The 12856-nt window shown below is 34.7% G+C and overlaps 1 protein-coding gene across 1 annotated transcript; it reads left to right on the forward strand.

Moving 5' to 3' along the window:
• The first annotated feature begins 1570 nt into the window (after positions 1 to 1570).
• On the forward strand, positions 1571 to 12341 carry LOC18442519 (small ribosomal subunit protein uS17z). Its single transcript, XM_006852735.4, has 6 exons — positions 1571 to 1659; positions 4817 to 4857; positions 4985 to 5085; positions 11553 to 11697; positions 11787 to 11876; positions 11980 to 12341. Exons 1-6 carry the CDS (start codon positions 1648 to 1650, stop codon positions 12071 to 12073), a joined length of 483 nt encoding a protein of 160 aa, XP_006852797.1. The 5' UTR covers positions 1571 to 1647; the 3' UTR covers positions 12074 to 12341.
• The last annotated feature ends 515 nt before the right edge of the window (positions 12342 to 12856 follow it).

Below are 12856 nucleotides of genomic sequence, written 5' to 3' on the forward strand. Positions count from 1 at the left end.
CTATGCTCCATTTTTTAAAAGTCAAGCCTTTATTTACCTCTTGTTAATAAATTAGTACGAAAATCCTTTACAACTATATAAAAAGGAAAATTTATCATCCAGTCATTTTCAAATAACTCCATTTAAGACTTGACTTGAATGAACCATTTACTTTGCTCTGCCCCCCACCCATGTAAGAGTCCTGACAGAAAGAACTTGGTCCCCTTCACTATTCTAGAGTACCAACCTTTCTAACATCTACTTATTAAGAGAATACCATAACACACTTAAAACCTTACGAAATAAAACCTATTTCTCACTCTCTTCTAGATAATTCCATAAAAATGTTGGAGAGTATCAAGGCTAATCAAGTTGTTGGGTTGTCCAAACGGAGGATGCCCAGTTAGGATTTGTTTGGGAAAGACATTGTGACTATAGTATGGCGTATTTATTTTGTGCAAAACACCACTAGAAAGAGGGGGTTTGCATTATATTTGTAAGTAAAGACAATTGGTTAGGTGGGGGATTATGGAACCCCTAGTTTTCTCCATAATTTGGATGATCAAGGATCCAAAGTTGCAGGACCATCCTCTTGACTACCCAAGATCAAGATCTTGAAAAATGGATTTAGAACCCATAAAAATGGTCTATTTGAAATGCTTTTCAATATGTAGTGTTTACTGTGCATTTCAATGAACCCACGTCCTAATGGGTACTTGGCAAGGCTGCATTTGGTTGTCAATAGATAAGTCAAGCGGTGTACTTCTTAGGAGACGTGTACCAAGACCATCGAGTGAATTTATCCTAAAACGATCAGAGTAAGTTCTTTTGTCACGGCCCGCGCACCAGTCATGGCACGAGGCACTGGGCTTGTGTTTATAGACTTGTTTCTTTCTTCTCCTTCAATTTCGTCATCTCGCTATTTAGTGGAGGCTCGTGCCAATCATTCCATCCATTCGTCAATCCCAATCTCAATCTCCTGTTTGAGAATAGCGTAACATCAATTAGATTTGCATAGATTTGAGGGCTACAAATCCATGTATCTAAAATTTGTATTTGATATCTTTATTCTATGGAAAATATGGATTTTGAGGGCCTCGGAAGGGGTTACATTGTGTTCGATGGGTAAGTGCCTCATGATAACACTACCCTACTTGTGAATTGGTCTGAATTCCCCATTTGGTAGTTGCATTGAGCAATATTAGGTGCCATGCACCAATGCATGAGGCCTTATTTGGATGCCCAGTTGGCCTTATCCTAGCGATATCTCTTACATATCATTAAAAGCATCCATGAACATAGCGTTGTAAATATTAATTGCCAACCAATTAAGCTTAATCATATCAAAACCGACTATATGCACTTGCTATTAGTGGTAATTCGATTATTAACTATTTTGAGAGGACTCATATGAATAGTGACACGCCAAACAAATACGCGATTTCGTGGGAGCTTCCTTTGCGACCTGGAAAATAAGGACGTCCAAACGGCACTTAATATTTCCATGAGTGGGCAGTTTTGTAATTAGTGTCCTTCTCTGCACCCCTAATGGCTATTTTATGGCAGTTTTTTGGGATATAAAAGTTTAGGGCGCATGGTGGCGGGGGTCTGCTTTCAGAGGATTAGGGTTTTGGAATCTGAAAGTTGGGGACCGTTCTCTTCGTCGCCATGGCGGAACAGGTATGAAACCCTAGATTTTCTCTCTCTTATGCTTCATTTGTTATGAAAGCGTCATATTCAATTAGACATCATCCTACTTTGGTTTTTGTTGTTCGATGCTGTCGGCCCTAGCTCTTCCACCATTGTAGAACCTGCAAAGCTTGAGGTTTTGCTTCCATCATCTTTGTATCCCTCTTGATTTATATACAAACATCTCCCTGGTTGAGCGCTTCAGTTGGAATATGCGAGAACTTGTTTTTGTCTATACATTTTTAGTTTGTCATCAGCTTAGGTTCTGTATTTTTTGGTGATTTCTGTTTCGCTTTCTTCATCTGAAGTGTTTACTGGATTCGTCGAATTAGCTGATCTGGATTTTTGCCTATTTCTGGAGTTGATTTTTTTTACCAGTGTGATTCCAGAGAGGGTGGGAGGGAGGGAGGGAGGGAGGGAGGGAGGGAGAGAGAGAGAGATTTCCGTATCATATGAGTATATGACTTAGCCAAGGATTATCCTGACTCCGTTGAAGGGCAAAAAAAAATAAACTGATCTACTTTTATGAATGAATTAATTGCTTGCTTGCTTGACGTACTGTAATTATTTTTACTCAGCAAGTTTCGGAATTTCCCGGATACTTTATCCTCATACACAAGGCATTATTAATTTATATTTTTCCATCTTGCCTCTGTGCTTTTGGTTGGTTGTGCTTTTCCAATGATTGCAACAAAATATAAATGAATTTTGCTGTTTTGATGTCACCACAGTCTATATTTTTTGGAGTGTGTGCTTTCAATATGACCCATCTGCATTATCTTTCTTTGGTCTATTCCTTTTTTTTTAGATGTCTCGAAGGGTTACATCAAGACCAACCCACACATTTATGTAGTTGGACATAAATTTCCCTGTTTTATTGTGAGTCCAGATACCGCATTTCTATGCTTACATGCTGCATAAGGCCATCTCCTAATTTTATCTTTCTTTGCATCAAATGTCCCTTGCTTATGGAGTATCTCAGTTCAAGCAAAGGGATGATTCTTAACTAAAACATGGGGAAGAAAAAAACATGAAGGCTTCTATCTACCCATATAATTTGTTCTTAGATGCAGAGGCAACCTTTTGGAATTGATTGCTGATTGGTAAATATGTATCCCCTCCTGCCTATCTTTTCTTCACTCTGGTAGAGCTCCACATGTGTCCGCCTCTCATTGGGTCCTCACCTTTTCTAGTAAAATGAACAAAAAAATTAGAGTTTACTTTGTTGTTATTTATTCATGTTTGTGCACTACTGCACTTTATCATCATCGGAGCCTTATTCCAACTATTTGCCATTGGCACTTCAGAATATATAAAGAAATAAAGTATAATGGATGGAAATTATATTTCCTTGATATTTCTTTGTTCCAATTCTTCTTTTTTCTTTATTTTCATGAACTTGTTCAGAATTCCAGAAAGTTATAGTTGTATTAGCCTGTTTTCATTTTTATTATTAATTTTTTCATAAAAAATTGGAAGTGGACAGTTATGGACAACACCCATACATTTAGCTGTAATATTAGTTCTAACAAAAATAGGATATATTATCATGTTTTAGCGCCCTAGTTCCTCAAAACTCACATGCATCCATTATTGTTACTTTCTTTGTATCTCCTGATGCTATACATTGTTGCTTGTGTTGTTTGATGAAAGTTGTGTTCACATCTTGATTTCATCTGGAATTTGGGTCGTCAATTTTCTTGTTAGCTTCTTTGACATGCCACTAGTTTGGTGATGACTTAAAACTTTGTTTTTTTTTGTTGCTTTCTTTGATCTGGAATTTGGGTCCTCAATTTTCTTGTTAGCTTCTTTGACATGCCACTACTTTGGTGATGGCTTAAAACTTTGTTTTATTTTTGTGGCTTTCTTTTTATCTCCTGATGATATGCGTTGTTGCATGTGTTGTTTGATGAAAGTTGTGTTCGAATCTTTATTTGATCTGGAATTTGGGTCCTCAATTTTCTTGTTAACTTCTTTGACATGCCACTAGTTTGGTGATGACTTAAAACTTTGTTTTATTTATGTATTTATTATTTATTTTGTAACTACTAACTAGTCCACGCAATGGTACTTGTGTGGTTGCATGCTGGTGCTTCATTGTGATAACATTTTGTTTCTCAGCAATTGGATGAATTTAGTTTCAGATGCTTCTTTAACACTTTATCTTCTAGACATTGTTGTTAATTGTACTGGTGAGTGATTGGTGAGGGCATTTAAGAAAAAAGAAAGATCAGGAAACATGTGTAAAATTTGAAAAATAGATAAAATATGAAATTCTGGAAGATTTCATTTAAGCATTAATGGAACAAATAAGTGCATATAAAATAGTAATCTGGAAATTTGAAATAAAAATTCGGAAGACAAAAATAGATGTCTAATAAGTACAAAAATAAACATCCATAAACTCAGTATAGATAATCACTAAATTGAATACAAAAAACAATATGTTGCATTGATTTGAAAAAAGGTTATAATAAAAAATGCAAAAAATCTAAAAACATTTATTTTGTCTGAAAATTAATAACGAATAGTGTAGTAAACTTTTATGGGGCTTCAAATCGTGTGGAATGATGGCTGGAATTCTTTTTGAAAGTTGCCAAAAAATAGGCATGGGTTTGGAGTTCAAAGATTCTCTCCCTTTGAAAAGCCCGAAAACCATCCATTTCTCATAAGACAAAGATGCCCTTAGTTAAAATAAAGAAGACTAAGAAACCCTTCCAAAAAGGTGAGGAAATGTCCCCAAAATTGAAAAAGGGCAGAAATGATCATTTTTTATCCTTAATAGGACCTGCCGATTTGGTCCCGAATCGGTGTAGGCTTGTCCTATTACTGAACCGATTGGTCCACCGATTCTTGACTTGTTCGGTGGACATCCTGGTCCAAAGGGTTAAACAGGATTGGAATGGGCACCAGTCTGGTCATTTAGAGAACATTGCTCCAAAAAACTTTCAAGTAATTTGTCTGCCAAATAAACTGCCCTTTTGTGGTGCAGTTATGAGCAAAGAAACTGACATTTGTCATTTGCAAATATTGTCTGATAATCATTCTCATTTCCTCTTAATGAGAAGGTTTTCAACCTAGGCAACTGAAATGTTTTGTTTGTTGAAGTGACTTTCTATTGTCCTCATTATTACTTTTGTATATGCAGACAGAAAAGGCTTTTTTGAAGCAGCCAAAAGTGTTTTTGAGGTAATCACTTGTTCCCATCATTTGGGGAGTGTTTCTATGGAGACTGGTTGATTTCAATGTCTTGAAATGTGACTCTGAATTTCATCCTTTTTTTTTTTTAATTATGGTTGTGAAAATGTGCTTGCAGCTCCAAGAAATCCGGGAAGGGAAAAAGGCCCGGCAAAGGTGGAAATCGTTTCTGGAAAAATATTGGGTTGGGTTTCAAGACTCCTAGAGAAGCAATTGAAGGTATTGATATTTTCTGACTATTATCTTTGTGGCATGGCACCACCATTGAAGTCTTCTTACTTTTGGTTAATAGCACTGGGATTTGCTCTTATTAAATGAAAAGAGAACTGACTGGTTGCGTCTAGTTGAGGAACCACGTTAATGGTTGTTGTGTTTTGCTACATCCTCACTTGATCGATAATTGCTTGTGTAACTACATTAGGTTGATAAAACCCCTGATGCTATGAAGTCATTATAGTAACAACTCAGTCAATTGATTTTTTTTTTTTTTTTATTTAACACTGGACTTAAATCAATTGAATCATCAGACATAAAATGAAAATGATACATCAAAACAAATTGCGACTTTCTTTTTGCTCACCAAGTGTGCTTTCTCTGAGCAGAGCACTATTTCAACTTATGATCATCATTGCCACGACTAGGACTTGTCATTGCCAATGTTAGGAATCATATTGTGGAGACTAACTTTGGTGGCTGTGCTGAGGGTGCTATGGTTGCAGAAGGAATAAAATAACATTCCGGGCAAATCATTGGGGCTGAAATTATCAAATTTAAAATCCAAATACAGCCATATCATAGACTAAGGCATGGAAGCAATAAGGGGTTAAACCACTGAATTCAAGGAATTAGTGAGGATGAATTGGCAAGAGAAGCCAGCCAAGTCGATTTTCCTCAGATGGAATTCTCATGCTGATTTTTGATGGGAGTCTCAAGCAATGATTAAAAACTCGACGAGTTGCAACGGACTCGCCTGAGTCGCCACGGGAATCGGTCCCCCCCCCCCCCGTGTCGATTCCGCTAAAACACGCTGAATCGTCCGGTTCTAGAAAAGAACAGGCAATTTTATACCGGTTCTAGAGAAGAACCTGCGATTCTATACGCTACATGACATCATTAATCACGTTGCATGACGTGTGTACAGTAACGCGCTACATGATGTCATTAATTGCGTTGCATGACGTGTGTACAGTAAACTCACAACATGACGTCTTTAATCGCGTGGCATGACGTGTATTGGTTAAAATTGGTCAAAGAACCTACGGTCCACACTTCACCACGTGTCCCTAGCCAAGGGCCCTTCGCTTATACATTGGTTCGCACGTGATACACGTTAGTAGTACAAGGAAGTATTTATTCACATCACGTGATACACGTTAGTAGTACAAGGAAGTATTTATTCACATCTTGTCTATTTCCACCTTTTCGATATGGGATATTGTGAAGAAAAGGTCATAACATGAAAAGATGATATATTATAGTATTTTATTTGGGTTGGTTACATCACATAGTGGCATGTGGTGTACAGGCTAGCACGGACTTTCTTTACATGGAGGTCGCTAGTTCGACTCTTCCCATGGAGGTCGCTATTCGAATTTTGGCAACCTTGTTTTTTTTCTTATCTTGTCAATTTTTTTTTTCTTGTTAAAAAAACTAAAAGGTTTTTGTCAAAATTATTAATATTTTCTTACCTTGTCAATTTTTTTTTCTTGTTAAAAAAACGAAAAGGTTTTTGTCAAAAAAAAAAATAAAAGGTAATAAAAAGTTCTTGTCAATTTTTTTCTTGTTAAAAAAAATAAAAGGTTTTTGTCAAAAAAATTAAAAGGCAATAAAAAGTTATTGTCAACAAAAAAATGAAAGGTTCTTATCAATTCCCTTTCTTGTCAAATTTCTTTTTTTTTTTGTCAAAAAAAAAAAAAAAGGTAATAAAAATTATTGTCAAAAATAAAAATAAAAGGTTCTTATCAAAAATAAAAAAAGGTAATATAACAAGTATTTCTTGTCACAAAAAAAAAGTTTCTTTAAGGAAAAAAAAAAGGTAATACGACAAACATTTCTTGTTAAAAAAAAAAAAGGTTATTGTTAAAAAAAAAAAAAAAGGTTCTTGTCAAAAATAAATAAAAGGTAATACATCAAGTATTTATTGTCAAAAAAAATAAATTTTTTTTGTCAAAAAACTGAAAGGTAATACAACAACTATTTCTTGTAAAAAAATAAAAAATATAAGGTTCTTGTCAAAAAAATAGAAAGTAATACAAAAAATAAATGGTACTACAATAAATATTTCTTATCAAAAAAACAAAATAAAGATAAAACATGAAGTATCATGCTTTTCAAACACTTAAGCTATCGTTATTATAAGTTTAAATTAGATATGTAAAGGTAACACAACATAGCCTTGGAGCATGTTAGCTCTTTTTCTCTCTCTCATCTATGAATACCTATTGTTAGATTTTTTTTTACCAAGGAATAAATAATCTAATTATATTTTTTATTTTATAACATGGTGATCTTTAACATATCTTTAGGAATATTAATTTAAAGATAGGGTTCATAAAATGAGTCCATTTCAAAAAATAGTACGCATTCTAATAATTTGTACATTAATAACCAAATCTTTTATTTTGTTTATTAATTTATTTCGACTATAAATTATATAATGTACTATTTTTCTTATAGTTGTCACTAGTGTATTTTTCGTTAGATGATATTATAAGATATTTTGAATTTGTTATTATTTGTATAATAAAATAATTATAAAATGTAAAGCAACGATTTCAATTTCAGTATATAATATTATAGTTAGTTAAGTTGTAATAATTTTGGATTATAGTTAGTTAGGTTGTAATAATTTGGGTTTTTTTTTAAAGGATTAGGGTTCTCCACCAATTTGAGATTTTGGTGGCCATTTTTTCATTAATTTAAACCATTCTTTATTGTAGTTCATGTATGATTATATGCTTCATCCATGATAATTCCATGATTTTTCTTTTTTGTGATGTAAATTTAATGGTTAAAATAAGTTCATACATGGAAAGAATTCATACATGAAAATAACATCTCAATATTCGTATATTGATAAAAAAATGAAAGTTAATAATGTAGTACACCGATTTCTTATTGGATTCCTAAAAAACAACATTTATAATGAATTTTAATATTTTTTTTGGATTTTTTGTAAGGCTTAATCTGACCGATTCGGTCGATTCCCGATCCCGATCGCTGATTTACCGATCCGGATGGGTTTTTGGGGTGCCCGATCCGGGGCACCGATCCGTTTTTTAAACCACTGGCCTCAAGGGAAATACATGAGCAGCAGTAGTAGAAGGACTAGTTAAGGACCACCAATGAAGGATGTGTCTGACCTACTTAGGACCAGTTCCTCAACATGGGTCAAACAGTGCAGAGGCATCTTCTATATGGATGAGAGTCCCAAATAAAGATATGATCATTGAGGGTGATTCTATTAATGCCATTGCATAGGTCGGTTGATGTGAGGCTTGCCCTTGGAGACTACAAGATGTGTTTGAAGAAATATGGGTGAGAGTTAGGAGATTAAATGAGCAATATAATCAATTTAGAAAGGAAATGGATGTTAAAAGCAGATGAGCCAAAGAAGGGGTATGGAAGCAATCATTGACTGTCGACGTGTTTGCTCTTAAATTCTTGGAATGTCTGAGTGTATATAGACATTGTAAGGACATAAAAGCACTCTTCTAAATTGATTTTGATCAATGAATTCTTGTTACCAATCAAAAGAAAATAACTTGGTATTATTGTGTTTCTTGAGTCTAATATATTTATATTCTAATATATTGAGTAAATCTAATTTAAATTTTTTCCTAATATATTAGGAGTTCAGCCTTGGTTGTGATGAATACACATCAGATACAAGAAATGGTGATTTAAGGATGCAAATGATGCCCCAAAAAAATAACCATTATTTAAAAACATTATAAGCCTATCTTAATGTTGTATCATAGTTGTTGGAGGTGGAAGCAGATGCAAGAGCAAGGGATTGTGGGTACGAAGAGGATCCCTAGTTTGGGAGTTTCATAGGAGTGCTCTTACATTAAATATATATAAAATATGAAAATATAAAACACACATAAGTTTTTTAAATTTACGTAGATACACAAAACATATTAGATACTACTTCCTAATATATTTTCTTGAGTAATTTTTAAAACTTGTATTTATTTACCCAAGTCTTATCATGTGAAAATCTTTCACAATAAGTTATTTGATTAATGTAAAGTGAGTTTTAAGAGAAGATATCAAGAGATATACTATTCAAAATAGGTTCTAACTTCCCCTGCCCCTTCCTTTTAAATTAAAAAAAAGAAGCAACAAACCTAAAGCATGGATAGAAAGAGACTAAATGTAAAAATAGATAGGTGAGGAATTTCCGATCAAAGTTGCTAAACTTGGACTAGAATTTATTCTTTAATGCAATTATGAAATCATAGCATTCAAGACTCTTCTCTTTTTCTCAATTAATTCGAATTTGAGCATCTCTACCCATTCAAAAATACCGTACAAGAATTTTCATCAGTAGTTTTTTCTTTTTCAGTTGACATTCATTATAGACTGTTTTTTTTTTTTGATAGATATGGATGAAAGCATCTCTTTCCCTCTGAAGAATATATAGAACATGATCTTGTAGCATGATTAATTTTATCAATAGGCATTTAAGATGTCTTTTTATCTAATGTGAGTCCGATGCTTAGGGGAGTGGGATTGTTTTCTTCAAATGTGTTATTTCAAAAAATGGTTAGCCCGGCACCGAGGTGGCTGCCTAGGTCCATAGGCCACCTCGTGGGAAGTTCCTGGGCACTTGCTCAAGGGGTCTATGCAGGCGGCTAGAAACTTCCCTAAAAATGGTGGAAATTGTTTTTCTTGGTGGGGCCATTTTAGGTCATTTGGACCAATGAAAAGGGATTAATCTAACCCCTCCAAGTAAGAAGACTCTTCCTATGCCCTAGAAACAATCAAAATCGATCAGTTTTGTGATATTTTCCGAAATGAGAAAACTTTGAGAATTTTGTAGAATCATCTGCGACCTTACCATATTTTATGGCAATGAGTTTTAGGGTACAAATGAGGTTATTTTATGACTTTGGGAATGATTTTGAACGTGTTAGACAACCGAAACATTGAAGATCAGACATTCAAAACATTGAAACATTAAAGATCTTCTCTTTGTTTTCTTTTGTATAGCATCTTTTGTACATCATTTTGTACAACATCATCTTTTGTACAACATCATTTTGGAGACTTGGGAGTCTATGAGTATGATCGTATGAAGTATGGACTATTGACTATGGTGTATGGATACTAATTCACCAATAAACTGTACTTATCACTATTTTTGTTATTCAAAGAGGCCCAAAAGGACATGGATGGATGTAGTGAGAAGAGATACGGTGACTTATGGTCTGACTAAGGGTATGACTCTTGATAGAGCAGAATGGTAGAACAAGATTTGTTTAGCCAACCCCAAATGGTTGGGATAAGGCTTGGATTGATGCTTTTAGTTATTCAAAGAAGCAAAATTTTCAGATTTGAACATGTTTCAACATTGATTAGAATACATATGGATGCATAAATATACATATTTAACACATATATGGGCATATATGTGCATCGGACATTGCGTATATGTATCTATGTGCACATCTGACACTTGTGCCTGAGGTTCCGGGCGGTTTTGGGGGTTGGCACCTAGGGAACGTTGACGACATTTAGCGGTTGGATTCCAATATCCCTCTCCGGGAATGTGGGATTGCCACCAATATGGGAGATCCTAACTGGTTGATGCTGTATAGTATCCCACCAGGAGGAAATAAAGTTGTTCCTCTCTCTCTCTCTCTCTTAAACATTACAAATTTGTGGAATGGGTGTTTAATTTGATGTAATGTGAAGAACTAATTGTGCAAAAATAATGTCATTTTTATGGGTACTTGGTTCTATCTTCTTCCAAAGGCATTTTATTCTGCAAATTGGATTATATTGTTATTGAAGCCTTTGCTTTTTGCTTGGTGTTTTTAATTGTAGCGTTTTCATAATCACACATGAACTGAACTCATTTTATTATTCTGTTTTGGAAGAAGGTTAAGTCTGAATCGTTGAATTATGATGTTGGCTAATAATAGTTTTTATCTGTCCTAAAAAATTTTCTATTTGGAATTTCAGTGGCTTGTAGATCTTCCATGCAGGAGATCTTCCATGCAGGAATCTTACTTTTCTGTTAGGTGTCTTTATCTTTCATGCGTTGCTCTACTTGTTGGATATTTGAATTTTCTTGTGGTTTATTCCCTCCCTTCACAGGTTTTCTGTGGACTATTTGTTCATTTTGGGCCCAAATATTTACGAGAAACATTTCTCAAGTTGCAAACTTGACAGAATACGGGGAATCTTGTTGATTTTTTGCTAGAAATTCTTATTACATTTTAGAAAACGGACAGTGACATCAGCAAATCTTGATTGTTAGGCATTTTTCAATTGTAAATAAGCTTTGGAAGAGTTGTAATGATACATAAAAAATTGCTCTTGTAAGCCTACATTTGAATTATGGCTCCCAATTAGATTAGCCTATGTTATGCTGGAAGAGATCCAAATTTTAATTTCAAAGAGCTTGGGAATCTTCCATTACGGATGTCCTATTTGATTGTTTACTTTTTTTGTAGGGACTTTTATTGATAAGAAATGTCCTTTCACTGGGAGCGTCTCCATCAGGGGTCGTATATTGACCGGCACCTGCTACAGTGCAAAGATGACAAGGACCATCATTGTTCGCAGAGACTATCTTCACTTCGTTAAGAAATATCAAAGGCATATACCAATACTGATCCTAATTCCATCTGAGATTTTTGAGTAAACATAATGAAACACAAATTGAAAATTTGGCACCAAACTTGCAGATATGAGAAGCGGCATTCTAATATTCCGGCGCACATATCCCCTTGCTTTCGCGTGAAGGAGGGTGATCATGTTGTCATTGGTCAATGCAGGTAAAATGCTCTCTCAAGAGAGAGAGAGAGAGAGAGAGAGAGAGAGAGAGAGAGAGAGAGAGTTTATGGCTTATTGTCTATTTGCAATGTTGTGGTTTTTCAGGCCATTGTCGAAGACTGTACGATTCAATGTTTTGAAAGTAATACCAGCTGGTTCTGCTGGTGGTGGTGGGAAGAAGGCTTTTGCACCCATCTAGTTGGATTTTCTCTACATATAAGCTTTTACCAATTTTGCTCTTTGAATTCCTTTTTGATCTAATCATGGTTAGGGTTGGGAATTTCCCCTTACTCTTTTCCGTTTAAAAACTGAGAGAAAGTGAGGTCTGCCAGATCGCTCTCCTTCTATTGTGGCTCAGGTATTTGTATTTTTTCATCTCTTTTGTAGTCAAGATAATTTGAAGTCTATGAAATTGCTCTTATCCTTTACATATATAAGAATCTGCGCCTTAGGGGTTTTAGACTGCATTTGGCTCTTGGATGTGTGACATGATGATGAATTAATTGAAAGTCTAGGTTGAATTAATTGAGAACGAGGAATAAGAGCATGGTGAGTGACCTGATCTGTTATTCAAACACAAAAGTGAAAGCTTGCCATCACATGTTTGAGACATGTATCATGATCTCCTAGACTGCTTTGTACATTAGTCTTGTCTTATTTGTTGGGATTCTAATGATGTTAAATATTTCTGAATGTCTGTGACAGATTAATTTACTTTGATTGCTTCAAACCCTGTGTTCATTCTTGAACTTGATTGGTTAAGCTGTGATTGGACACCTCGTCTCAAGTTTGAATCGCACTGCCAAACTACCATGTAACAAGGTTGTTTACTTTAGGTCAAGAAGAAAATGTCACAATCATCCCCCGTTATGGAATCTGATAATTGGGGATATTATTTCTCTATATTTTTTTAGGGATTTATGCAATGAGACTATTTACTTTTCCTACATGGGGTCACAATTATTTATAATCACTTGATGTA

This window comes from Amborella trichopoda, chromosome 13 (genome assembly GCF_054954075.1).
Source record: "Amborella trichopoda isolate Santa Cruz 75 chromosome 13, AtrichopodaSantaCruz75HAP2 v2.0, whole genome shotgun sequence".
In the NCBI taxonomy this organism is placed as follows: Eukaryota; Viridiplantae; Streptophyta; class Magnoliopsida; order Amborellales; family Amborellaceae; genus Amborella; species Amborella trichopoda.

Excerpts from the sequence above, each read along its gene's own strand:
- LOC18442519 (XM_006852735.4), top strand. Across the intron at positions 4,858-4,984 it reads CAGCCAAAAGTGTTTTTGAG|CTCCAAGAAATCCGGGAAGG; the intron begins GTAATCACTTGT and ends ATGTGCTTGCAG. Across the intron at positions 11,698-11,786 it reads TTCGTTAAGAAATATCAAAG|ATATGAGAAGCGGCATTCTA; the intron begins GCATATACCAAT and ends CCAAACTTGCAG.